The sequence below is a fragment of the Henckelia pumila genome, unplaced genomic scaffold (assembly GCF_033568475.1).
Source record: "Henckelia pumila isolate YLH828 unplaced genomic scaffold, ASM3356847v2 CTG_461:::fragment_3, whole genome shotgun sequence".
Lineage (NCBI taxonomy): Eukaryota > Viridiplantae > Streptophyta > Magnoliopsida > Lamiales > Gesneriaceae > Henckelia > Henckelia pumila.
In genome coordinates this window covers 4,827,552-4,854,804 of record NW_027331831.1, presented here as the reverse complement: position 1 = coordinate 4,854,804, position 27,253 = coordinate 4,827,552, and the positions used below count along the sequence as shown (strand labels likewise).

Genomic DNA, 27,253 nt, shown 5'->3' with positions numbered 1-27,253 from the left:
ATATTGTTTGATAAAACTATCTATTATATTCGCGCTTTAATTTATAAATATTTTGATATCTTTGGGATATGGAAATCGCTACTACTCAAGTCTCAGACATTATGGTTACTAGCATCTTGTTGCACGCATTGCATGCAGAATAGTTTGTTTTTATAATAAAATTATATTTCAATTAAAATAGTCAATTAAAGTGATTGTATTATATATTAAATACAAAAATTGTGGAGAAAATAAAAAAATAGTTAAATTAAAAAAATAAAAAAGAAAAAAAATCATAATTGAGGGGGGAAAATTAAGATAGTGAAGATAAGAGTTTTTTTTTTTTTTTTTTAAATTTATTGATATAAAAAAGACCAAATACTATTACATAATATATAGGAATAGATGTTTATTTAGAACTGATAAGCATTATTGACACGTTTACTTCGATATGGATAATGACAGATGAATAATTATGGAACTTGTTTAATTTTTAAAATTGAGATCAAGATTATTGTAGTCAAATTTGTAGATTTAATTTTATCTTTTGACTATTGTAGATTTTTAACCATATTCACAAATGACAATTTAGGGCGCACACACACACACACACATATATATATATGTATATATATATATTATAATTACTAGTTCCCTAAATTGTTATCGATAAATATCAACACCAAATGATCCAAATAACATCAATAGTATTTCAAAATAAAAAAAATAGTATAAAGAATAATTTATGTTTGTACAACCAAATATAGAATTTATAAAATGCAAAAAATATTGTTACCAATGCACACATTTTCTCTCTGTATATATATAATAAAATTTGGGACAACTTTAATATTATATACATATATATATATATATTAATTCAATTAAAAAAAAATTAACTTACGGGTTGTGAACTTGGAGTTGAATTCAGTAAAACACTGAACACACTGAATTTGAGGAAATATTCCAGAATTTTAGATTGCAGTCAAAAGAAGAGGGGTAAAACTGTAATTTACGAATGAAGGAGATCATATCATCATATATAAATACGAAGGTACTGCCAAAAGTTCGATATATATAAAAATCTGAAATTGAGGTTGGAGTTAGAGAGAGAAAGTGTGGCATCTCCAGGGGTACGTGATTTGCCTTACGCTTACGCTTCTATCTCTCTGTGTACATGTGTGATTCATGCAATTATTGTTTATGCAATCATGATTATTTTTGCGTTTACACTTCTTGACGTGATTCGAGCTTAGACCTGATGTCGATTATTCCGGTTTTCCGTTCGTTTTCGGTGATCTGGAATGGATTTTCGGATTTGCTTTAGGGATTGTTGCTTTTTTACTTGCTGAATCGTAGGTTTTCTTTTTAATATGATCACGTGTTTAGGATTTGGGAAATTTGACGATGATCGGCAATTCAGTGATTTGAAATTGGATTCTCGGATTATTTTGGGGTTTGGTTTGTTCACTGATTTTTGTATCGGGATTTTTTAGGTTTTAAATAAATATGACTGTAGTCTTAGGGTTTTCTGATTTGTTACTGTTTATGCGATTCGATGATCTAGAATGTTCTGTGTTTTATTTCAGTTTGAATTTATGTTGTGTTTTTTTCTCACCGCTTGTGTTTAAATTTTTATTTGGTTTGTAATTAATTCGTATCGCCTTGATACACTGTTTCCTGAGTTTTAGTATATTATTTGTCTTAGAAATTGACAAGGGAGAGCTTTGGCTGCTGTATATCTGGTAATTTTCTTGTTTGTAAAACTATTAGTAGAATACCGTTAAACCTGGGAATCAAAGCTTTTGGTGGTCTGTTATAGAAGGCGAGTCTGAGTGCTGTTCAGATTTATCTTACGATAGTATTATTATCAAGCTGTGTCTATAATTGTCTACTGTCCCCCTGCGTGGGGATAGTTTCTTTTTTATACTTTTTGTAATTTTTCTCTGGGGAATATCTCTGAAATTTGTTTCTTCATGGTCTCAGACTGCTGATTTAAAGAAATTATAATCATCTTGGATATGGAACAAATTTACCTAAGGTCAAATTGCTCTCAGCTCCGGATGTTTTCATTCGAGGAAACTCTTGACTGGCGGCTGTGTATTTCTTTTAAAGGAGGTGTTGGATCTGCAATGCACTGCTGCATGTGAATTGTTTACATCCACATCTCTTGGATGCTGGTTATGCTGTCAGTTTATGTCACATCCATAGGACTTTTCATGTTATTATCTAGTTGCTACTGAATCGCCAATCAACATCCATTAAAGCCCTTGTAACCATGCTAGGAGGTACTTTTTAGTTTCTGTCTTTCATTGATTAGATATCTGTTGGGAATTTATTTGACTGATTACATCATTGATTAGAGGTTGTCTTTTTTTTTTTAATCCCAGGTCTGAATTCTGCAAGTAGTCAGAGAAAGTTATTTTTGTGTTAAATAGTAGATAGAGTTGTCTGCGCAGGAGTAGTTCACAACATCAGTCATCTTTATGCCTTCTCCCAAATAATGTACTGTGAAGATCTGTGAGATTTGTTTGATTGCCGATCAAAACCGAATTCAGTATCTGATTCATTGATAAAGCTTGGAAACGTTGGTTGACTCTGGCTGTGCCTTGAGCCAAATGTTGAACTTCTTGGGTTCTCTGAATAGATATACATTTTCCGTTTTCAACACCTATACTGCCTTGTCCAATTATGGAAGTGGTTGATTTGGTATATTTAACAAATAAGGTTGAGAGGCCACCTATCACAAATTTATTGGTTCTGCCAGAGTGGAATGCAGAAGAATACTGATACTGGATAGTGCTGAATCAGCCAGGCTGTTTTAATAAATATCTTTTATCGTCATTTACGGAAGATAATAACTTCAGGACGTTACCACATCTGTTTTCCAATAAAGAGTTTCCTGAGCAAGAATGGAAAGGTTGTGATGGTTTTTAATCTTATTTATTGATATACCCATATGTTTTTTTGTTTTCTTTTTCCCCGTTTGATTCGGTTATTATAATAACCATTGTAGATACAAGATTATTAAGGAAGTTGGTGTTGGTACATTTGGAAGTGTATTTCAAGCTCTGAATAAGCAATCCGGTGAAGTGGTAGGTGTAGTTATTCTTTACATAGGCCTTAGTGTTATGTTGAGTTAGCCATTGTCCTGCCCTGCCAAAATAAAAATTCGTGATGTCTGTCATATTAACTAATGAATGGTTTTAACAGGTTGCAATAAAAAGAATGAAGAAAAAATATTTTTCATGGGAAGAATGCATAAATCTGAGAGAAGTCAAGGTGATTGGATTTGTTTCTGTGGATGTTATTTTCCCACCTTTTTTTTTAATTTGTTTCTGTGGATGGTTATTTGCCCACCCTTTTTTTTTTTTTTTTGAAAAAAGTAAATGATTGGTTTTCCTCTTGGCAGTCGCTGATAAAAATGAACCATCCAAATATAGTCAAGCTGAAGGAAGTCATCAGAGAAAATGATGTCTTGTACTTTGTCTTTGAATATATGGTACATTTTTTTGTTCCTATAAGTCTTTATTTCTGTGGCAATTTATAATTATAATTCCTTGCCCATTTACATTCTTATTTTTTGTCAATTTTCAGGTATGCAATCTATACCAACTTATGAAGGACAGAAGAAATTATTTGTCAGAAGCTGAAGTAAGGAATTGGTGCTTCCAAGTATTCCAAGGTCTAGCATACATACATCAGCGGGGTTACTTTCATCGTGACCTCAAGCCAGGTATTGCTAGTTGCTACAATAGTTTTTTACAATTTGTATGGGGTTTCTATGTATTATTATTTGTGTGCTATATGCTGTTTGTAGAGTTTTGATTAAACTTGACTTTCAAATATCTTACAAATGTCTCTATTTCTCAGTTTTGCTGACATTTTGGTTGTCGGTAATGCTTTTCTTGACTGCATACCCATCTTGCAGTATCATGATCGGTTTAACCTTTTCATCTCTACGTGCTTTAAGTTTGCATGAATAATTGCTTTTGTCTTGTTTAGAGGATAACGTATGTATTTTTGGACTGTATTATGTGATGCAAATTCCAGTGTCTACATCGTAATGCCTTTTTTTCAGGATTTTTTATTTTTATATTGACAAATGTCCGCTCTGATGAATTGCTACATATCCTATTTTTTCTTATACTATCATTGTGTTTGCACCTGGTTAGCTAGTTCTTTTCATTTACTTTGTGAGTTCCTGTAACAGAGAACTTACTAGTTTCAAAGGATGTCATAAAAGTTGCTGATTTTGGTCTTGCTCGTGAGACCAATTCTTTACCTCCATTCACTGATTATGTCTCAACACGCTGGTTGGTGGTTATCTACTCATCTCTTGTTTCTTTTATCCACTTCCTTGTTTTACGATTTTTCTGGGAGGCTTAGACTTTAACCTTGTAGGTATCGGGCCCCTGAAGTTCTGCTTCAGTCTCCAACATATGGTCCACCAATTGGTGCGTAGAAGATACAAATTAGCTGCAGTTGTTTTTTTAATGTTTTTTTTTTCTGCGACATTATTGTTCCTTCTCACTTTGTAGACATGTGGGCGATGGGTGCGATAATGGCTGAATTATTTACACTCCGTCCTCTATTTCCTGGTTCGAGGTATAATGATCCTCATGTGTCGTCCTGTCTCGCTTTCTTGGTTTTAAATGAACTTTTAACTAGACCTAGTTTGAATTGCGTACTCTTATGTAAAGTAATCATGTTATGTATCTTTGTGGCATGATAGGATGCTTTCCTACTACATCAACTGTTGAAAGATGAAACTTATGATCATATTCTGAATATATATATTTCTCTTTACTTTGTCCTCAACTGTTAAATATTAATAAGTGTCTCTTTTATATTTTTGTACAGTGAGGCTGACCAGATTTTTAAGATATGCTGTGTAATTGGTACCCCAACCAAGTATGATTGGCCCAAGGGGCTTGAACTCGCGAATGCTATTGCTTATCAGTTCCCACAAGTAAGTGGGCTGCTTCTAGCTTCTGATTAATGTTTGATGTCCCGAGGCACTATTAAAAGTTTGTTACTTAGGACATGTTATCTCATCTATTAATGCTGTTTGTCATTAATGTCTTCTTTTGATTTACCCTGCTTTCTTTGTAAATACCTTTCCGCTGTGGGTTTATTTTGTGCTTTTAAGATTTTTGAAGTAATTCTTATATAGTTATATTTGTTGGCTTGTAGTTTCTTTTGGTGCATGAGTTCCTCATCTGCATATTTTTTTTCTCTTATCTATAATTTTAATTATTAATCAGGTTGATGGCGAACATTTCTCTTCATTGGCACCGGGCATTAGTGAGGCTGCAATTGACCTTATTGCAGTAAGTAAAGCATAAATTCTGACGCCTTTTTATCTCTCTTCCTTTGTAGATATTGTGCCTGGATCTTGGAATTTCTTTAATATTTGTTTACCAGTTGATTTCATGGAAAAAATGATAATTTCCCTTCTATATTTGCGCCAAATGCAGTCTCTTTGTTCATGGGACCCGTGCAAAAGACCAACGGCAATGGAGGCTCTCCGACATCCTTTCTTCCAGGTTGCTTGCTATGTATATATCCTCTTTTTCATTTTTCTTCTTCTTCTTCATTTGAAAATCTGTTCTAAACCATAGATAAATATTTATTTTTGAAGTGATGGTAGAGTTATCAGGTGAGAATTATGTTTTGCAATGTTGCAGAATTGCTTTTATGTTCCTCCATCTTTACGCTCGAAGGCTGCTATTGCAAGAACACCTCCTGGTCAGTCCTCTCAAAATTTGCTTCCACTTCACTTAATTGTTAAATGATATATTAAGGAAGTAGACCATTAAGACTTTGAGCTGTTGCAGGGGGAGTTGTGGAGCAAAAATTGGGTTGGAGAAACCCTGGGAATTTATCCAACCCAAAGCCTGTGAACAATTATTCTCCTGCCAAGTCACAGGCATATTTGAGTCCAGGTGCAGTGTCTTTCATGCAGTGTTTGCTAATTAATGTTGATTCTGGTCCACTTTTTGTAATTATACCTTTTTTTATCTTTATGAATATATTTCGTTTGCTATGTATATAAAAAATGTTGAATAAGGTCAGACGTTTCTAGGAGAGTACAGTTTGTCTGTATTACTTCGGTGAATACCATGCTACTGCTTATTTGACACCGATTAATCTAAAATATTATGATATATGCCCTCGTGTGTGTGTGTTGGGAAACTTTTTTTTATTAGACTATGTGCCTCTTTAACTGTGTTCTATTTTGTTTATGTTATTATGCACCTATGTGTTTTTGTGTTGAGTGGAAAAATGTGTTCTAGTGAATCAGAATGTTACCTGATTATATTCCCTTCCCAGGTGTGCAAAGGAAGCTGGACTTGAGTAACCAGGTAGGTTTTAAAGTTAATTTTATTCTCATATTTTTCATTCTTCAATGCCTAGGAAGTGAAATTTTATGTTTTTGCTTTTCAGAATGCGACGAAGGCTGACAAGAACCTGAATAACTATGTGAAGCAACAGCCAAAATATCGGTCACCTGGAATGAATGGACCACGTAAGTAACTTACAACTTATTCCATGTCCACTTGTATCTTACAATTTGGGAATCGGAAATACCATATTCTCTATCAATTGGAAATTGCCAGACAGCTACGGCAGTGTGCTATACATCGTGTTGGAGAATATGCTTTTCCAATCCATCATTAAGTATTTTGCCCGAAGTTTCATCATCAGTGCGTTGCGGATATTTTAAACATGCACGAGAAAAACTCACTGCTGCATATTTAGTCACTGGAAAACAAAATTTGACATTTTCAAAAAAAGAAAAAGAAAAATAAAACATAATTTGACCACTGTATTGAGCTGCATTCCCAGTTTTCGAACTTGAATGCTTAAGCACTCGTTTAACAGCGGCTAATAACTTTGGACCAGTGCGTGGCGTTTCAGACACAACTGAGCAATTGGCAAACATGACATTGGGCTCTGATAAACCACTCGCAAAGCCATTGGTGCCACCACCTATGAAGGCTGGAGGATGGCATGAGGATCCAAATCCATTCTTTCGACGATCTCAAGAATTAGTTCCTGGAAGAGGTGCTTGTGCAAGGAAGGTAGCTTGATGCTCGTATACCAGCGGGCCTAACTCAGCTTTCTGTCGGCACAGACATATAGTGTGTTTGGTTTAGTAGTATTTGCAATAACAGCGTGCTATTTGCGCACCTGCCTAATAGGTGTGTTGCTAGTTTGTGCGTGTGTGTTTTTTTGGACATGAGTGTTGGTTTGTAATAAGTTCCAAATTAAGATTCTAGTTTGTGATGTTGCAATAATAATTTGAAAATTTATGAAGTGGGATATGCTTCGCTTGAGTTGGCATCACTTAAAGAACATGTGGCCACACATTCAATTAATGTAGCATTTCCCCCGGTCAAAATTTATTTAATTATGATTAATTTACCCCAAAGAATTTAGCGATTTGATTATAGTATGTTCTCAGTTTTTTATATATTAATAATTAATAATTGATGCTTGATTTCATTTCAAAAACTTTAAGTGGAAAAACATTCGTCATTTTTAAGGACTTGAAAGTGCGGATGGGTTCCCCTATACTTGGGGCTTGGATTTGGGATAAATGCACGATACCCCTTCAGCTAGAGCATTTTTAGCTTGATTTATACTTTCTCGGTCTCAATCATTTATAATACAAGCATCTTTAGCTTGATTTATACTTTCTCGGTCTCAATCATTTATAATACATTTTTTATTCGTTTCAAATATACAGTTCAGCTTTCATATTTAAGGTTATCTTTAAACACTTTCTTTTTTGAGAGGCCCCAAACACTTTCTTAATTTGTGTAAATACACACACTTGTCTATATGAATGGAAATAGGGGTGTAATCGAGTCGAGCCGAGCCGAATACTACTCGAGTTCGACTCATATTTGAATACTCGAGCTCGAGCTCGAAAATTATATATAATCATATATAAATATATATAAATAAAAAAAATTATATGAATAAATAAATAAATAAAATATTATATACATTATATTTATATATATATTTATATTATATTATATTTTATATTTATATCCGGCTTAGGTTGGTTTATGCTATATCAGGAGAGGTACACCTCATTTTTTTAAGATGTTTGCGCGAACATCATGTTAAAAAATCAAAAAAATTATTGCTGGGATCCACATATTTTTTCTCAATGAGATGTTCACGCGAATATCTAATATTTTTTATCGTGATGTTCGCACAAATATCCGAAAAAAACACTAAAAGAGGTGTATCTCTCTTTGTACCATAGAATATCCCATCCGGCTTTCCGGTCCATTCATCACATGAGAACGACAAATAACTTGGCTCATTTGCTAGCTCTTAATGCCATGACATCATCTTTGAATTTAGAATGGTCTTCAAATGATTTACCGTCTTGGTTATTGTGCTGTGCTCTACAGGGTGTTTCTTCCCAATTCTAATGAAATTGTTACCATCTAAAACAAAAAAAAATGTATATATTTTTCAATTATAATTATAAATAGGAGTAAATAAGTCAAACTATACTAAATAAGCTTAAAAAAAAAAGAGTGCATTCAAGCATTAGCGTAGGCCCCACTCTCCCACTTTTCCCTCTGAAAAAAAAGGAGAAAAAATAAAGGTAAAACATTTTTATCGCATTTTATTTTAATTTTTTAAAAAAAATTATAATTTTTTTCAAATTCTTGGTAGACTTGCCGGCTTTTTCCCCACTGTATCACGCAGTAATTCAGTCGCCTACAAATTGTAAATTCATCGCGAAATCTGCCTTCATTGATTTGCTGATTTACCATCGGATTTAAGCTGACGAACTGAGAAGATTCTGGCCCGACCGCCACCAATTCTGTGTAAAATTTTCTTATTCTATCTCTCTCTATACGTATATTATATGCGTAATATTTATGTGTGCGTACACGTTTTTTTTTTGTATTATATTTTGTATTTTTTTAATCGTATATTATATTTGTGTACGTACGTGTACAATTTATGAAGTTGAGGACTGGGCTGCGGATATTCGCTCTGTACTATGCCATTCTGTTTTTAAATTTTTGAATCTTTTGTTTCAGGATTTTGGGGGCAGCAGATCGTTGCTGTTTTGAGTCGAACAGGAGAGAATTCGTGGTTGAATTTATGTGGGTAGTGTTGCCTCTTTTTAAGTTTGAAGTGTTTGAATCTGGGCGGTGAATTTGAGTAATTGCCTTGTGAGTGGGCGATTGGATTCTTTTGTTATTCTTCATTTATTTATTTAATTTTTTGTCGATTTCTTAACTTTTGTTTTTGGGAAGATCACAGCGTGTTTGTTTTTGAAATTGTCTTTTTCCCTTCCAATGATTTTGCTGAGGTTTCCGGAGCGAAGAGGTGTTCTTTGCTTCTGACATTTTTGGTAAATTAAGTGGCTCTGCACCATATATAAGGAGTAAACAATCGATAGCTCCAAGATTAGGAGAAAAGAAGGTGCAAAGTGAATTTGAGCAGAAACAGGAAATTGGGAGAGATGTCGAATCCCAAGGTGGTGTATGAAGGATGGATGGTGAGATATGGACGCAGGAAGATTGGGAGATCATACATTCACATGCGATATTTTGTTCTCGAGTCTCGCTTGTTGGCTTATTATAAGAAGAAACCCCAAGATAATGTGGTAAATGCCGTGAAATCTCATATCTATTTCAGTTTACTGTATTTTCGTAAAAATCCGTGATTGCCAGATGCAGCACAAGTTTTGTTTCCTATTTTAAGATTGTTCCACATTTGATGTTAGGAATTTTATATTTTAGTTGTTTCTACATTTCGGTCGAATTAGAACACTGTATATAGGTCTATTACTTGTAAAGAAAATTCATTCAACATTAATAATATTTCAGTTTTATATTGTTTTCTCTCAGTTACTCCACCATTGCCATTTGCATTACCAAATTATTGTTTCTCCACAACACATTGTAGCGTGTTAATGGAAATCGAGGAATTGTTTCCTATGATGTAGTTCACATTCTTATTGGTTGATATGCTTGTGATTATTCTATTGTATGTATCTTTTGTGACTTTCAATTTTTGGAAGACTTGATCAAACTGTTGAAAAATAATTCTACTCGACTCAATTTTTTGGCTTTGTTTTTTCCTCTTTTACATGACCCAGGTGCCAATCAAAACCCTTCTGATAGATGGCAACTGCAGGGTGGAGGACCGGGGTTTGAAGACCCATCATGGACATGTGAGCTATGTTTTATATTTTTTATGTCTGTATATCTCTGCACGATGCCTTCATAAAATCACCAAACAGTAGAAAGGGTATCCATATGGTATTTGGTTTCTTATCTTAATTTATCCGTGCTGCACATTGGTGGGGTGAGAAGTCCTCCATGAAAGTTCATAAGCTTTTGTTGGAGAAATATCTCCCACCAACAGTACTTCAATCCTCATAATTTTACTAGTTTTGGCAGGATAAGCAAGTATGTCCGGTATCACGCTTTTGTGGTAGTTTTATCCGGGTTTTTAATCGTATTATCGTAAGGAAACATTTGATGATCGAAAGGCTTTAGATATAGTACCACACATTTAGCCAGCAAAGGCAAGAGGTTTCATTTTGAAGGTGGTTCTATCTGAATGATAAACCACACTTTTAGCTAGCAGTTTTAGATAAATCAATATTTTTACTGCAAGTCTTGAATCATTTTTTTGTGAGACGGAATGTTTGAAATGTACCAAAATTTAAATATATTTCAAGGTATTAGGGATGAATTTCATGTATGTTGTGAGGCTGATGTAATGATCTGCAACAAAGTAGTTCAGTGGCGTGAATTAGGCCCAACAATAATTTGTTTTAGATGACTGTAAGATCCAAAAAATGCCAATATAGTTTTGACTTTATTGTGCTGAAATAGTTGCATTATTGGAACCATTTTCGCGTGTTTTTCATAGCTTACATTTTTTACTTGCATCATTGTTTTGTCAGATGGTCTACGTGTTGTCTGTTTACAACAAGAAAGAGAAGTACCAACGAATGACGGTGCGTCACTTTTTAAAGCTGAATGAGACTTTAATAATGGTTTCACAGTTTCTTTTGGGTATGTAACTGTTTTTGCCTGCACTGCACATGCAAATAAATTTTATCCACAATCCCATAATCCATTATCCTTTCCAAACACATTTTCATGCTTGATAATGTGTTTGAACTTGTTTGCTGTATCACAGTTGTTTTTCTCTGCTTGAATGGTTTGTGGTTTGAACTACTAGTTAGACGGCAAGAATATCTGGAAGGGAGGCATGAGGGCAGTAAGGATGGGGGGTTGACTTAACTGTAACATCTACAAGAAGATAAAAATGCCCTTTCCCCATTTCTTTTTGGAACTCAAAATAACACGACAAGCCTTCAACATAAGACATCATAAGAAAATAATATGAAATAAAGTTAAAAGGAAGTTGTGTTGTGTCCGGTGTGTATTTACTAGTAAGGGATCAGCATAATTTGGCATTAAGTCATACTTGGAAAACTTGGATATTTATATCTACAGTGTATATCATAGAAATAATATGACATGCCTAGTTCATGGGATACTAATTTTAAAATGTTTGTAAGGCTAATCATTAATGAAGTAATATTATTGATGAGTAGGCCTATGGACAATTTGGTCCATAGATGAATTACAATCTATACAAATGTTAACTTCCAAATATGCACCAGGTCTCTTTTGGTAATTGTTCACTCAAGTTCCTCATTTAATTCTTTACTGATATTTAATTGCATGCAAGCTTTTGTTTGTTATTATAGCTGTTATACAAAATTGTGTCACATTTTCCAGATGGCGGCTTTTAATATTCAGGAGGCACTCGTTTGGAAAGAAAAAATCGAATCTGTTATTGATCAGGTCTTCTCATCTTATTACCACATCTCAGTATTTACACTCCACTGACTTTACTAGTTTGATTTTTTGAGCTCTTGTACCCTTACCCTTACCCTTACCCTTGCAAATGTTTTATTATTTCTTTTTTCATTTCTATGTGGTGACGCACAGCATCAAGAGTCCCAAGCCACTAATGGCAACAAATATTATTCCTTTGAATATAAATCTGGGATGGACAATGGCAGAAATGCTTCATCATCTGATCACGAGAGTCAGTAAGTATTATCTAATAATATTAAATGAGAATCTTAAATCATTGTTAAATACAAACAATAACCTAATATGGCGCTCCTGTTCGCGTGCTTGTGCAAAAATTTGCATGAAAATTATGTTGAGCTAATTCTCTTTTATTTTCTTTTCTTTTTTGAGAATGCTAATTTTATTTTCTAAACCTTTATGAGAAATGGGTAAATTATAAATTCATGCTGGAAAAGAGTGGTTTAGTGGAGTTGTATTATGCTGTTAGAAAATTTTGATGCTTAGAAGAGAAAAACTGCATAAGTCTGGTTTTCTGAAGAACACCATCCTCTTTGATTAGACTAGTAAATACAACTGAATGTATAATTTGCTGATTAGTCTTTCTTCACTAAAAGAAAACGGCATAAAAATTTGTTGATCGACTCTAGAATATGAAAAGTCAAAGATACATTTGAATCAATGCCATAGTCTTATTACGAGGTATCTTCAAATAGTTCTAGTGTGTTAGAAGAACTAGTCAGAATTTAATGCACATAACAATTGAAGTTGTCTGGATTGGATAAAGCATATTTTGTTAGATAAAAGATATTACATATTTACATTCCTACAACCGTAATAATATCTCTGCAAATAACCAGTTTGAAAATTTGATAAACATGATAGCAATGTAATTCAAATTTCAACAGACTTCTGGAAAAAAACAAACAGAGACATTTCAACTCCCATTTTTACTGTTCATGTTTCCAACAGTCTTTTCTATCTTGTTGGCTGAGAGGGTAGTTCTTGAGCATTCAGTTGGTGCGCCCATGTTCTTTCATGTAGTTTAGATATTTTAAATATTTGACGAGCCTCTTCTAGATTCCTGTGAACGTTAACCGTTTATCTGATTTATTGGTCCTTGACAGATTTTTTATCTCCTCACATGTTACTTGGTCTGATGATCTGATTGACTTTCCATTTTTATTACAGGTTTAGTGCTGCCGAAGATGATGATGATTCTCATTCACATATTTTGCGAAGAACAACGATAGGAAATGGTCTTCCCTGGATTCTCTCTTGTCATGGGTTCCATAGACTTGTTGCAATATCCACTGAATTTAAATTACTAATTTTCATCTGACAGGCCCCCCTGAGTCTGTTTTTGACTGGACGAAGGAATTAGATTCCGACTTAGTGAATCAAAATTCAAGCAATCAAGCATTTTCTAGAAAATATTGGCGCCTTCTTCAGTGCCAAAATGGTTTGTTGACGTTACTAATTGACTTAATTTGTGATATATGAGTAGAAGGCAAAATCTTATATTGCATTTTCTTTGCCTAAACAATGATTTTTTTTTTTTAAATTGTGAATTTTAGGTCTTCGGATTTTTGAAGAGCTTCTTGAAGTTGATTTCCTTGTAAGGATATTCTAATAAAACTCTCAACGTGCCTAAAGAATTAGCTGGACATCGGTCCTTTTTTTTTGGCCCCCAGATTCCTCATATAGTTTATTGGTACAGCCAAAGAGTTGTAGTAGAGCAATGAAAGCTGTTGGGGTAGTGGAGGCTACATGTGAGGAAATATTTGAGCTAGTGATGAGCATGGATGCAACACGATGCGAGTATGTTCTTTTCAATGTTGACTCTACATTTGCTTGGAAAATTATCGTTTTTGTGTTTTTGTTACCCGTTGAAATATATTTGACTTAGATGAGGTCTGGACTGTTTCCTATCCATTCAAATCAAAAGAAGAAGATCATGTCTTTGTCAATTTACGTGTTAGAGAGCAGGATTTGCGACAAACATTGACAAAAACCTATTATTTATGCAGGTGGGATTGCAGTTTCCAGTATGGTAGCTTAGTTGAAGAAGTAGATGGACATACTGCTATCTTATACCACCGGCTTCAATTAGACTGGTTTCCAACGTAATATGTCCTCATAAATTTCTTTTAGTCCACTCTGTTTATGTTCTTCTGTTGCCATTTTAAGTTTAGTGCTGCAATAATTATTAGGCCTAGGCACTTCATAGTACACTTGAGTTTTTTGGATCTATTGTCTTTGAGTATCAGTTAATCACCTTTACTGGTTCTTTCCTTTTTTCCACTGAATTTTGTGCTTGGCTGACTCTTATACAATGATGAGAAAAGGGGTACCATTTTTTTTCTTCTGGTTTCAAGTACTGTATCACATGCTGGTTATGGATCCTTTACTGTTCGTTCCCTTGATCCCAACATAGTGTTTTTTATCTTCTTGATTCCTCTGTCGCTTTTGCCTTTTTATATGGAGCTGCTTCATGATTGGACAAAATTTATTGAACAGTTTTTCATTTTGTTTTGTTTGTTTTCTGGTTGAAGTAGATGGTTTTATTTTGTTAAAACAGTTTAGTAGCGACTGAAGCATGTAAATTGTCCACCTTTTGCCAAAATAACCATAAGTATTATTTAGATGTCTTATTTATTTTTCAGTTATATCATATATTGTTTTCTAATAAATAACAATACTTCATTTTATTGTGTAATAATGCAACAGGTTTGTGTGGCCTCGCGATCTCTGCTATGTACGGTACTGGCGTCGAAATGATGATGGGAGTTATGGTAAATCTTTTCTGATGGTTTTCCGTTGTGTATGTGCTTTGAGTTTTATTTTTTCTGTTTATCAGTTCTCTTTGTTTCATCCAAATGTGCTTGCCATTGTGCAGTTGTGTTATTCCGTTCCAGGGAGCATGAGAATTGTGGTCGGCAACCAGGATTCGTGCGAGCTAATATTGAGAGTAACCACTTCACTGCTAAATGAACAAGTTCCTAGAATTATTTACCAGATTTAGTTAAACATTAAAAACTTCTTATCATATTTCGGTTTAATATCATTCTAATGCTCTCATCCTGCCAATTTCAGGTGGAGGATTTAACATTTCACCTATGAAACCACTTAATGGGAGACCCAGAACACAAGTTCAGCATCTTATTCAGATTGATCTAAAAGGATGGGGAGTGGGATATGTTTCATCATTTCAGCAGCACTGTCTTCTTCAGATGTTAAATAGTGTTGCTGGTGAGATCTTATTTTTTGGTACTCTGTACTTTTTGAATTGATGTGTAGTCTTTTGCAGGTTTGGATTTGTTTTAGCGAACTGTAACTATCCATATAGCGTCATAGCCTCATTCCCCATTCCTTCATTTTTCGTTTATTGTAGTTGATCAATTTTTTAAAAGCGCCCTGTTGTTTGTGTGGCGAAAACTTAAGGTTGGCGTTCTGAAACTTTGGGATTCCTGGTTCACTTCCTTGCGATTTTCTTGGGCTTTGAAATTCCTGCTTCAAGTTCTTCAGAATATACTTGTTTGATTCTGGCCAACTTCTTATTCATCACTTTTCATGAAACAGAGAAATTTTGTTTAACTGTACGACCATTTGTCATCCCTGTAAAAGATACAGTTGATCGCAGGATAGTTAGCTTTATAGCTTCTCTAAAGCCTCTTTTTAGACTTTTGTGCTTCTTGGTTTTTCTTTGGGCTAAGTGTTCAGCTGCCACATAGATTGCTAACATAGACTACAAAATTGACAACAGATATTAGCTTAGCCTAAGCCAAATTTTAGTTTTCAACTGCTGAGGGAAGCTCGTCTTGGTTGTGAAGCCATTAATCTTTGCAAATACTTCACAATTTGGTCCTTGGAATAAAACCCCATAAGGCATTTGCTAATTCTTTCTTGCACATTGGCATACACGTTCCTACAGTTGCTTTTCCCGTAAATTCGTGGATATGCTTTCCTTCTCTATAGGAGGAAAGATCAAGTGCTTCCCACCCGCTCAACCCATCACCCACTCAGACTATATTCTTCTACTTTCATGCCACTATCATGATACCTCCAGCCATCTCATCGATTTCCATCTTCATCTTCTCCTCAGCCTCAACTTTGTCCTGAGTGGGACAAGTATTCCTTTTCTTCTGATTTCAAATGAAAATTCAACTATAAAATTTTAATTCCAGATGAGGGGCATGTCAAATATGCCCTACGCTTGAAAGTTCCTTCTTTGGTAGATCCATATCTATTTCTATAGTGAAAGTTACCCTGGTTAATTTCTTCTCTACAATGGTGATGAATTTTCATGTTTCATATTGTCACAGGATTGCGAGAATACTTTTCTCAAACTGATGAAAGGACTGCAGCTCCTAGAATTCCTGTTATGGTCAACATGACTTTGGTTTCCAGTTCTTCAAAGAAGGGCCAAAAATCATCTTCTGTTCGTCGCAGTCCTTCTCTTGAACAAATACATGCAGCACATAAAAATGCTTTGTTGATGGATGAAACCTCTGATGAAGATGAAGATTTGCAGGGAAATGATCAGGAGGTTTGTCGTACATTTACGCTTATATAAGGACTACACAAGGTTATAAAGTTGTCTTTCTTTTGCAATTCTTTTTGTTTCATTTAATTTACAATATTGCAGGTTTTGCCATCTGCCGTTGAGGTTGATGATAGAAGAGCTGGTAGATAAAATTTACTTAATTTGTAATTTCTGATCATGTAGGATCGTTTTACTAATGCTAACTGTAATCTACTTGCAATCTCTATATTTTTTGAAGCATATGAAGAAGAACCTCAAAACCAAATTGATCTCTCCATTTTCTCTGGTAATCTTCGTCGTAATGATAATGAGAAGGCCCGGGACTGCTGGACAATATCTGATGGGAACAACTTCAGAGTTCGTAGCAAGAATTTTTGCTATGACAAATCAAAGGTATTTTACCATCTCTTGTTTAATGCACACATACTAATAGTGCTTTAGGCAGCCTACTGTCACTTATTTTGACCTGACGTCTGCCACATTTCTTCAAAGATTCCTGCAGGTAAGCATCTTATGGATCTTGTTGCTGTAGACTGGTTCAAAGATACCAAACGGATGGATCATGTTGCCAGACGCCAAGGTTGTGCGGCACAGGTAAGTGTTTTTAGTGGTGACAAGTGACCAAATTCTTTCATTTAATGGTGTTATCTTTTCTGATTAGACAATTCTGTAAGTTAGTTAAATTAGAATCCGCCTTAATTATCTTTTACCGAATTTTTTAATCTTATAAGATCTAGTTTGTTTCTTTTTCAGATTGCATCAGATAAAGGACATTTCTCTATTGTTTTCAATCTGCAAGTGAGTGGATGACTTGATGCCGTGTTTGTTACCAATTCTAGTAATATTATCTGGTACTGTCGATTTTTAAAAATTTAATTCATCTCTCGCAGGTACCTGGATCAACCCACTATAGCATGGTTTTTTATTTTGTCACTAAAGAATTAGTACCAGGATCTCTCTTGCAGCGGTTTGTCAATGGGGATGATGAGTTTCGCAATAGCAGATTGAAGCTTATTCCATCAGTACCCAAGGTATCTCTCATCTTGTAACTCCTATGAAGAGAAGTGTAGATATATACCTTCAGGGACCCATTTCATCCACTGTTCCATAACCACTTTTTGCCTTTGATACTTCTTGCTTGTGACAATCCTTGTAGCATTGTGTAACGGAAATCCATGTGTGTGAAAGTATACTTACTGTTCAAATTATTTTGGACGTACAAGAGCATTTTATTTCGATGATCGTCCTTATTGAGATCTCCCCTGTCTCCTTCCCCCACTAACTTCATCTTTTTGTGAGCTTGATTATATCTTACAACCACGTATCATCTAGGGCTCTTGGATTGTACGCCAAAGCGTTGGAAGCACCCCATGTTTACTTGGAAAAGCAGTAGATTGCAACTATATCCGTGGCCCCAAGTACTTGGAAGTAAGATTCTGTCGTGGTTTTCTAACATCTTCTACATGTTTAAATTTTCAATTCAACAAGGGCCCTTTGGAGTCATATCTCTTGAACTATTTTCTTTTATGGTATTTCTGTAGATTGATGTTGATATTGGTTCTTCCACTGTGGCAAATGGAGTCCTGGGGCTTGTAATCGGAGTGATTACAACTCTCGTTGTTGACATGGCTTTTCTTGTACAGGTGTTTTCTTAACTGATGATATCTCATGTTGCTACTGGATGTAAAGTTCGCGATTTAAATTTATTGTTGAGAAATTTTTGTTTTTCTTTGGCAGTCGTTTGCATTAGGTCTCTGTTTAGTAATCCAGAAAACTTTGTTAATTTAAAGAGACGGGATATATTTTATAGTTACTGGAGATGAGAATATACATATCGACATCACACAGGCCTCCATCCTATTGTTAAGAAATTTTGGCTTTTCTTTGGCAGTCGTTTGCATTAGGTTTCTGATTAGTCATTTAGAAAACTTTGTTAAGTTAAAGAGAGTGGTTATTGTATAGTTACTGGAGAATGAGAGTACACATCGGCATCACACAGGTCTTCGTCCAATACTAGTAGTTTGGTTAAAAGGAACTCTCATCCCATCGTGCATTTGTGTGAACTTAAAGTCTCGGTGATTTTCATATAATTTAAATCTCTTTATGATTTTGTGCTAGTTAATTTTGTTATCTCTCTCATGTTATATGAATATTCAGTTCTGGACCTTCTGGTAGATCCTGATATTGAGTCACTCCCACTTTCAACTTTTCTCTAATCCTTTCATTGCTAGTTTAATTCACACTTTATTGATCCATCATTTACGTTGGAATTCACGTTTTGGCTACACTTTAATCGTGAATATGGCGTTTTTCATTATGCTCTTTGAGAAACACATATAAATACGATAAATGGTGGTTAATATTCCTAGGACAAAGTAATAATTCTTCTACATCAATATATCAAAACAAAACCAGATGATCATGCCCCTGACAAGTTTTTTGAACCTTTTTTCCATTCTCAGGCTAACACCACCGATGAGTTGCCCGAGAGGCTAATAGGTGCCATCCGAGTTTCCCACATAGAATTATCCTCTGCCATCGTTCCGAAACTTGAACCAGATACCGCAGATTCAGTTAAATGATGGTGACTGTCGACATTGATATCGTATACCATACTACACATTTCAAACACAATTGATTGAATCTCCCAATGCAGACGATTTTTCATCAAAATCAACTTGAAGTCTATGAAATGCGAGTGGTGGTTATACTTCATCTGTGGTTGGCTATGCTTTAACTCATTGTGCAAGTAGATGTATGCATTTGCAGACTTCTGTTGCTCTTCAATGCTACCCTACTGCTACATTACACCACACAAGTTACATGCTTACATTAAATGCAGGCAGGGGTGGGTTAAACCAGAAGCCAACAGTAACGATCACCCATTTTTAAATAATTTCTTACGGTTTTTGTAAAATTGACAGATTTATCCCCTTTACAATAATTATGAACTTGATTGTATGTCCTTAAAATCTGAGTATGCCAATGTATTCAGATACTTGTACATAAACAAACATATGGATTGTTTATTTCCCTCATCTTTGATTTATATATATTCTGAGTTACTTTGAAATACTGGCTAATTCTTTCATCTTACTATTCACTTTATCCATTTTGACCATTCCAAACAATATGATTTAACTCTTTGTAGTGATAAGCTAATCTTTTTCTGGATGAAACGTTCCTCTCAAATTTAAAGATATAGGGTAATTTTTTTAAAGTTCAAATTTTACTTTAGATACTGATTCAACTAACTCCAAATTGAAATCCGAGCGGACCTCTAATTGTGGGCCAACACTATGCTGCACCTGCGCATATGCCATTGATTGGGCACTTGGGCCCACTTCATGGGGCCCGCACATGCCCACTAATGTGCTTGCCCCATGCCCAATTAAGGGCAGATGCTGCACGGGGAGATTTTCACCCAGTGTAGCATAGCCCGGGCCCTAACTGTAATATGTGTTTCAACCTAATATAATACCCGGAGAGCCGATAGATAATGGAAGGAGAAGAAAATATTGTAGTAACTCTTTTTGGTCGTTTATATGTCAAAATTTGGTTTTGATAGTGTATTTTTTAATTTTCGAAATTTTAGTTTTTTTTAATCGAAATCTGACCTTGCATAGATGAACATTATCTCAGTGGTTATATCTGTTATGCCAATGGTCACATCAGAATTGAAATTTGACAATCAGAAAAAAAAAAAAAAAAACCCAAATTTGCAGTTTTTCAGCAAATAGAAAACAAGATTTAAACAAAATTATTATACTATTATTTATTTTCTTTCTACCATCTCAGCTGGCTAGCAAGCGGTATATGAAATCATCACTAACTTGCCAACAAAAGTATTTAGATGATAAATATATATTAGCCAATATAACGAAGATTTTTTACAGCAGCAGGACTTGATTTCACAATTCAAATTTCGGATTTCATTTTGGTTCATCTTGTTCTTGTTCTTGGTTTTTTTTTTTTTTTTTTTGAGCTGTAATGATTTTGGTTTTTGATCCATAAAAATGGATACACAAAGAGGATAACGACAAAGAAAGTGCGGTTCGTACATTCAAAAAACAGGTAGCGTAGCGCCATTGGATACAGTCTCTGCGGCATGAAAAAGAAAACAAAGTTCAGAAAAAAGCCTGCAACCGGACCTCTTTCTTGCCTGCTCAAAAATGTGGGATCATATCACAAAAGAGAGCGTAATTTTTTTGTAGAGATCCCAAAAGTCTTCAACAAAAGGAATAGAGTAGGAAAGAAAGCGCGAGCATCCCAGAAAATCGCACAGTTCCGGAGGGGATCATATTACGTCTGTGTAAATCTCAGCTCTCACATCTTACTGGTTTGTGTTACTGTGTTCTTTGTGTATTATTTGTGGGTTTTGATTCATATGAATCTTTGTGCATGAATATGTCAATGTGTGTGTAAGCTAAGAGATAGATTCTCTGCTTCCTGTTCAGTATGTCGGAAGTTTGCGACTGGTAACGAGAGAATCAAGATTCTTCAAGCTTGTGTTATTTTATTTGTAGGGTAAGTTGGGCTGTCTGGTTTCTTAGTTTTTCTCGTTGTGAAACGGTGATACATCGATTCTATCATTGATATGAATTTGTCTGTGCATTACTATGTGATTTATGCAAAAATTTTCCGCTGTTCATTTCTATATTTGCATTCACAGCTTTTAAGTGTCTTGCTTCGGTTTTTTGTAATTTCATAAACGTATATAAAGAACATTTAAGGCAGAGGGGTGGCCTCTCAGCCACCTCTGGCTCGCCACTGCTGGTGATGCTTTAGAAGTCGTGATTCTCCACGATGCAAGTAACTTAGAGTAAAATAATACAGCATTGAATCTTTGGGTCAGCAGAGAATCTACTAATAATGCTCTGCCGTTACTGGAAAACATTTTTTTATCAACAAGGTTTAATGTGTTCTTGTGCGGCATTACTGCTCCATTGCTTGATCACTTGAAAGAAACATAAGTTTATGGTTTCAGTTTCTTGCAGTTAAGTTAAAACCACTCTTGTTGATTGTGTGTTCTTGTCGGTGTGTGCCATCGGCATAAGTTTATGGTTTCAGTTTCTTGCAATTAGGTTCAAACTTTATGCACTTCAATTTATGGGGGTTGGTATACATTCCAGAACTTGACAGGTTGTGAAAGGATTCAAATGCAGCGAGATTGGTGATTTTACAAAAGAACCTGACTCATCACTGGAGATTCTTGCCCATGGAATTGTTTGAGAGAGAAGAACCAGGAAATGAACTCAAATGTGCAGGTATTTGACCTAAAAATTGTCAGAGAGAAGATGCTTTAGCTTTCTTGATGTACCACCACACCATGTTTTGTTTTATATAAATGCTTCTCTTTTTTTCTTTTTTTTAAACATAACACCCCATAATATTAAACCACCCCATCAAAAGTCTGTCCAAAAGGTTTAATAAACAGAGGGATAGCATCCTCCCAAACAAAATTAATCTTCTTAACTACAACATGTCTAGCCAACATATGTGCTAACCCGTTCATCGAGCGGTGTGCATACACAAAAATGCTTGTCTTTTAATGTAATGTAATTTGTGCGGTAAAATGAGACATAGGTCATTAATGCGGTTTCCGTATTTTTTTATTCAGATCAATTTTTCTAATAGAATTCGCATTCTTTTGTAAAATTTGGAAGTTGTAAGGCTACATTTGGATGCGAGGATTTGATGGATTCAGATTTCAAATCCTTAATGCAAATTTGCTCAAATCGGTTGGCTAATTTTCAGCTCAATGTATTTCAAATCCATCTTCACTTTTAAAATATTTTTCAACAAAACCAGGACATTTCAAATCTCAATTAGTGGAGTAATATTAAATCTGAACTTCCAAATCCATTGTTGAGAATTGAGATGAAATCTTTCCACCAAATGGAGCCTAAGGGAAGTCCATCTGTGCAAGCAACAGGATCTTATTGCTACTTGATCGGTTCAGTTTATTCGTACATTTGTAACTGAGAGCAGATGATGGGTACTGGTGATTTTTAAAGCCAAACCCAACTATCCTCGACTAAAAATTTTATCGCTGCCTGTATTAAAGTGACGCAACAACAGTTTCAACAGGTGAAGTGTGGGGTGGACCAAGACCAACTGTTGGAAAAAAGAGAAACAGATGTCTAAACTTGTCTGATGATAAAAGTAGCTCGGAGAGTTCAGATCTTTCTCCTGAATTACTTGGTGTTCTACCCTCGTTCAAGATGGATAACTTTCCCAGTATAGCTGATGAAAAAGCTTCTTCAACTTCAGCAAAATATGATTCTTTTGTTGCTGATTTTGAAGATCCATGGATCATTGAAACAGCCCAAGATTCAGGTAATATTTATTTGTCGTTGAATGTATGAAAACCAAATTTTTTAGCAATGCAATTTAGGTTATCTGATTATGTGCATGCTGACAAATTGTAGGTGTTCTGAAGGAAAAGAAGACAAAGTTGAAAGATCTTGATTTAAACAGAAGACCATTTGTTTTACCCTGCGGAAAGACGGATATCATTTCGAAAAATAAAGAGATTGATATCAATGGTGCACTAAATTTAAACGCAGATCCGGAAGATCAAAATAGTGATGGATTTGACACACAAACTGAGGAAAAGCTGGAGTTTGAGGTTGGAAAACTTACTGAATCTTCAATTGTTGATCTTATGGAAGACACCAGCAGGCACATGACTGACATAATGGAGACTGTGTTATTTGACGTGCATTTGACTGTCCAACCTAGCTTTCGAGAAGAACATGTCCCATATGTTTGTTTAAGGAGTCATGGGAATGGTAAACCAATCCTAGGGTATCCTCTTGAAGTTGGAGCATTAAGTGACAGTTGCGATACTTTTCTTCCTTTTCACGACGGAGGGAACAGTAGATTTCATCAACTTGTTTGGAGAACTTCTAGGAGGACACCTGTATGTTACATCACGAATTCCCATTTTTATACCATCTCCATGAATGTGCGAAACAAGAAAGAGAAGTCACCGAAGAATCCACCCCATTCCAAGAAAGCAGTGATAGTACTGGCCAGAGCTTGTGTTCCTGTGGAATATATATTCGGTAAGTTACTCAAAGCAGTTGGTTAGGTATATCTTGAGCAAAAACCTATAACTTAATATGCAAGGTAGAATTGAGTAGCATTGTAGTTAACTTAATTGCACGATGTTTTGACCCTGAAAGGTGCCTAAGTTCTAGGATAATGTTTAAACTACTAACTTCTTATCATGTCCTGATCTTCTGTTTCATAATTGTGTTTAATCTTTGGAATGAGTGCAAAGCTTGAAATTGTTGAAAAGTTACGTGGATAAATTCAGATTTTAGATTGAGAGGGGCGACCATCCACGGCTCGGTTGGCCCTTGCATGTCCATGTGAGTTGTGTGTCATTACTTAGTACACGGCCGGTCATTCATCTAAATGCAAATATGAAAATGAGATCTGAATTGTGTGATAACTTATCTGTGTTTTTCATCGTGGTAAAATATTGCATGTTCAAAGCATTCACTACTTCAAACTGATACTCAAATCTTGGAAATTTATAATCCCAAACTGCAATCTTTTTTCTTTATCTTTTTGTTGTTAAGAAAAGCATTTTGCCTAAGCTGTTTAACTAATTCACCATTGCAGAAAACTGCAGGAGATTAATGTTAAAGTTCCATAGATAATAAGGTAATTCTCACTTGTGTCGACTGTCTATCAACGTAGTAGCACAACGATCAAAATGTAACATTTAGATTGCTGTATAATTTAAAAGAGTTTGAATTATACACTTACCAACAACTAGAGATTTAACGAAAATGACGTATTTAGTTCCATGTACAGAAGATTCAACAAAAAGTATCTCGTATAGTTGTATATGAGCATTGTTCCATAATCATGAGGATGTCAACATGCAAAAATATCCAAGCTTGCACATTCAATGATTCAATCTCTTCGAAAAGGATTTTCTGCTTATAGAATGTAGTAGCTAAAATACATCTAAGGCACGAGGCTTGTCAAGAATTCATGCGGCCTGAATGCAGTACCAATCTGGGGTGAGGCAAATAAATTTCTCTGCTTGGTTCTTAACACTTGAACTAATTAATGATCATTTGTAGACCACAGATTTGAGCAAACTACAGAAATGTCTTTTCATCTTGCTGCATGATCTTGCCCTCCAAATGTGATTTCAAAGATATGCATTAATATCGCAAGTACATGATGTATAATCTTCCGACTTTGAAAACAACAGAACTTCCTGTAGAACTTCGTAAATGGTTTTGGATTCAGGATGCGATCCATCCGCTATTAGAAATTCATGAAACTTGCCTTCAACCTCTATGTAACTAGACCCTCGGGTCTTCTTGACACCTTTATCTCTCATCATACTTCTAGTCATCCTTACATCACTCCATTTACTCTTGTTAGCACATAAGCTTGCTAAAAGTACATAGATGCCACTATCTTTTGGATCCAGATTCATCAGCTTCTCAGCAGCAACCTTCCCTAACTCAACATTTCCATGCATTCTACAACCATTCAAAACTGCCCCCCAAATAGCTTCATCCGGTTCCAGAGGCATCGATCTTATCAACTCATGAGCCTCATCCAAGAGCCCAACTCTACAAAATAAATCAATAACACAAGCATAATGCTCCACAGTGGGAACTAAACCATACAACTCCATGTTCCGGAAATAACCCCAACCTTTCTTGACTAATCCACCATGAGCACAAGCTGACAAGAGACCGACAAACGTGATATCATCAGGCTTAATTCCCAATTTTATCAAACATTCAAAAAGATCGAGGGCCTTATCCGCCTGACCATGAGATGCATAAGCCACAATCATTGAGTTATAAGACACCAAATCTCTATCTCCCATTGCATCAAAGATCTCCCAGGCAGTGTCAATGTTCCCACACTTAGCATACATATCAATAAATGCATTACCTAGTATTACAGTCAATGGAATCCGATTTTGCTTAACATAGTTATCATGAATCCTCTTGGCTATATCCATATAACCGGATTGAGCACAAGCCGAGAGCACAGAAACCAAAGTACTCTCCATGGGATTCAATCCTTGTCTCTCCATTACATCATATAGTCCCAAAGCCTCCGTAGGCATATTGTTTTGCGAGTAACCAGCTATCATTGCATTCCACGAAATTACATTCCTCTTAGGCATCTTATCAAAAAACTCACGAGCCAACTCAACATCCCCACTTTTCGCAAGCCCGTTAACCATACTAGTCCATGAAAACACGTCCTTGACTTCCATATTATCAAAAATCTCTCTAGCCTTAGCTAAGCCCCCGCACTTGGCATACATATCTAATGCAGCATTCATCACATTCAAACTAAATCTCATCCCTTTATTATCCGCAAATTCATGAATCCGCTCCCCAACCCTCAAATCCCCCTTTCGGGCACAAGCTGAAAAGACTGTCACCATTGTGACCTCATTAGGATCCACTCCACTTTGACACATTTCATCAAACAATTTCAAGGCATCATCAGCCAATCCATTTATCAAGTTCCCATTGATCATACTAGTCCAAGAAACCACATCAATTTCTTCACTCTCACGAAAAATTTTATCTGCACCAGCTAAATTTCCACTCTCACAACAAGAATGAATCAAACCATTTTTTATAATCAAATCTCTCGCAGATCCTACTTTCCAAATCCTACAATGCACCGACTGTCCCACTCTAACATCATCCAAACCGCCACAGGCTTTCAGCCCGAAAACATAGCTTCTCTTATCCATCTCCACACATTCTCTAACCATTCTCACGAAGTAACGAAAACCCATTTCATGGAACCCATTTTTTACACAACCCCTTATAACAGTATTCCATATATACACATTAGGCTCAATAATCTGCGAAAAGAGGCAACTTGCATGACGGAAGTCGCCATTTTCATCCAGGGCAATAAAAGATAAGAGTCTGCTGACAGGAAAGAGGTGAAAAAACATGCCAGTGCGTGTCATGTGAGCTTGAATTTGCTTTGCTTGGCACATCGAATCGCAGGATTCCATGAGAAGGAGAATTGGGTTTGTGATTTTGAGGTTCGGATTTGGAGTTGAATTCCATTTCTTGGAGTTAGAGGAGAAGTTCGCAGATGTTTGTGCTGGGAAAATTTGTTTCGCTGAAGGAAGACGAAGTAGTTTCATGTGCAGCGCAGATCATGTCTCTACCGTTGAATTGAAACACCATTTTGTTATGTTTGGATTTTAGGGATTTTATTTTTATTTTTTTTAAAGAAAGAATTTGAAATTCATTATAATAAATTAAATTACGAAAAACAAAAATTTTAAAAATTTGAAGTCCATCCATGAATCTAAAATTATCCAACTGTGAATTAGAAGTATTCGAATTATTTTAAAAAATTTCTGAACTTTTTCATTCAAATACTCCTTTTCACATGAGGGGGTGAAAAGAAAAGAAAAGAAAAGAAAAGAAAAGAAGAATCACCATAGACAATTTTACTATTATTTAGACAAACTTGAAATTGCGCATGTAATTTTCTTGCTAATTGTATATGTAATCTTGTTAAATGTAAGAAAATGTCTCCAAGTGATAGTTTGAGTTGGTGATATAGATAAACGGTTGATAAATGATTATGAGTTTGATTGTTTTTATAAATATTTTTTGGACGAGTCTATTATGCAATATTTGTTCAACATGGTTTAACTAATTAACATAATTTGCATATTAACACGTGAGTCAAAAAATTGATATTAACACGTGAGTTAAAAAATTGTTAGGCACAACCATGAATTTTATTGATGTATGTAAATTTTGAGTGGTTGTGTAATGTCAATTTTTTTGTTTTTGTT

General features: G+C 35.2%; 4 protein-coding genes across 13 annotated transcripts; 3 read left to right on the top strand and 1 right to left on the bottom strand.

Moving 5' to 3' along the window:
- Nucleotides 1-972: 972 nt before the first annotated feature.
- LOC140871329 (cyclin-dependent kinase F-4-like) lies at nt 973-7,322 on the top strand. Of its 4 annotated transcripts, none has more exons than XM_073273795.1 (18): nt 973-1,112; nt 1,966-2,267; nt 2,370-2,899; nt 2,996-3,074; nt 3,193-3,261; nt 3,392-3,481; nt 3,577-3,715; nt 4,193-4,295; nt 4,384-4,436; nt 4,521-4,587; nt 4,843-4,951; nt 5,247-5,312; nt 5,460-5,528; nt 5,670-5,730; nt 5,820-5,927; nt 6,316-6,347; nt 6,430-6,511; nt 6,868-7,322. In XM_073273795.1, exons 3-18 carry the CDS (start codon nt 2,892-2,894, stop codon nt 7,074-7,076), a joined length of 1,344 nt encoding a protein of 447 aa, XP_073129896.1. In that variant the 5' UTR covers nt 973-1,112; nt 1,966-2,267; nt 2,370-2,891; the 3' UTR covers nt 7,077-7,322. The 4 variants fall into 4 exon arrangements, with proteins under 4 accessions (XP_073129896.1, XP_073129897.1, XP_073129894.1 ...); XM_073273796.1 differs by having other exon boundaries at nt 5,811-5,927; nt 6,889-7,322; XM_073273793.1 differs by having other exon boundaries at nt 5,811-5,927.
- A 1,366-nt stretch (nt 7,323-8,688) lies between these two features.
- On the top strand, nt 8,689-19,445 carry LOC140871360 (protein ENHANCED DISEASE RESISTANCE 2-like). Of its 3 annotated transcripts, XM_073273833.1 has the most exons (24): nt 8,689-8,843; nt 9,063-9,197; nt 9,338-9,634; nt 10,130-10,204; nt 10,946-10,999; nt 11,793-11,858; nt 12,006-12,109; nt 13,062-13,129; nt 13,216-13,332; nt 13,448-13,488; nt 13,591-13,691; nt 13,901-13,996; nt 14,601-14,665; nt 14,770-14,841; nt 14,967-15,122; nt 16,196-16,419; nt 16,519-16,558; nt 16,655-16,809; nt 16,909-17,010; nt 17,170-17,214; nt 17,307-17,447; nt 17,749-17,844; nt 17,958-18,059; nt 18,879-19,445. In XM_073273833.1, exons 3-24 carry the CDS (start codon nt 9,491-9,493, stop codon nt 18,996-18,998), a joined length of 2,184 nt encoding a protein of 727 aa, XP_073129934.1. In that variant the 5' UTR covers nt 8,689-8,843; nt 9,063-9,197; nt 9,338-9,490; the 3' UTR covers nt 18,999-19,445. The 3 variants fall into 3 exon arrangements, with proteins under 3 accessions (XP_073129934.1, XP_073129933.1, XP_073129935.1); XM_073273832.1 differs by having other exon boundaries at nt 9,063-9,634; XM_073273834.1 differs by lacking the exons at nt 8,689-8,843; nt 9,063-9,197; nt 9,338-9,634 and having other exon boundaries at nt 10,186-10,204; nt 10,946-11,057.
- A 589-nt stretch (nt 19,446-20,034) lies between these two features.
- LOC140872196 (uncharacterized) lies at nt 20,035-23,691 on the top strand. Of its 5 annotated transcripts, none has more exons than XM_073274988.1 (4): nt 20,035-20,728; nt 21,549-21,683; nt 22,498-22,755; nt 22,848-23,691. In XM_073274988.1, the coding sequence occupies exons 2-4, from the start codon at nt 21,635-21,637 to the stop codon at nt 23,510-23,512; spliced, it is 972 nt and encodes a 323-aa protein (XP_073131089.1). In that variant the 5' UTR covers nt 20,035-20,728; nt 21,549-21,634; the 3' UTR covers nt 23,513-23,691. The 5 variants fall into 5 exon arrangements, with proteins under 5 accessions (XP_073131089.1, XP_073131088.1, XP_073131091.1 ...); XM_073274987.1 differs by having other exon boundaries at nt 20,035-20,755; nt 21,501-21,683; XM_073274990.1 differs by having other exon boundaries at nt 20,036-20,755; nt 22,507-22,755.
- Nucleotides 23,692-24,204: 513 nt separating this feature from the next.
- LOC140871892 (pentatricopeptide repeat-containing protein At2g22410, mitochondrial-like) lies at nt 24,205-26,617 on the bottom strand. The gene has a single exon (XM_073274635.1). The coding sequence runs from the start codon at nt 26,585-26,587 to the stop codon at nt 24,593-24,595; it is 1,995 nt and encodes a 664-aa protein (XP_073130736.1). The 5' UTR covers nt 26,588-26,617; the 3' UTR covers nt 24,205-24,592.
- Between the last annotated feature and the right edge of the window lie 636 nt (nt 26,618-27,253).

Coding starts and splice junctions, on each gene's coding strand:
- LOC140871329 (XM_073273793.1), top strand. Junction 3,482..3,576: donor ACTTTGTCTTTGAATATATG/GTACATTTTTTT, acceptor GTCAATTTTCAG/GTATGCAATCTATACCAACT. Junction 4,437..4,520: donor AACATATGGTCCACCAATTG/GTGCGTAGAAGA, acceptor CTCACTTTGTAG/ACATGTGGGCGATGGGTGCG.
- LOC140871360 (XM_073273833.1), top strand. CDS start 9,491: ATGTCGAATCCCAAGGTGGTGTATGAAGGATGGATGGTGAGATATGGA. Junction 11,859..12,005: donor TCGAATCTGTTATTGATCAG/GTCTTCTCATCT, acceptor GGTGACGCACAG/CATCAAGAGTCCCAAGCCAC. Junction 12,110..13,061: donor TCATCTGATCACGAGAGTCA/GTAAGTATTATC, acceptor TTTTTATTACAG/GTTTAGTGCTGCCGAAGATG.
- LOC140872196 (XM_073274988.1), top strand. CDS start 21,635: ATGGAATTGTTTGAGAGAGAAGAACCAGGAAATGAACTCAAATGTGCA. Junction 21,684..22,497: donor AAATGAACTCAAATGTGCAG/GTATTTGACCTA, acceptor ACGCAACAACAG/TTTCAACAGGTGAAGTGTGG. Junction 22,756..22,847: donor TGAAACAGCCCAAGATTCAG/GTAATATTTATT, acceptor GACAAATTGTAG/GTGTTCTGAAGGAAAAGAAG.
- LOC140871892 (XM_073274635.1), bottom strand. CDS start 26,587: ATGAAACTACTTCGTCTTCCTTCAGCGAAACAAATTTTCCCAGCACAA.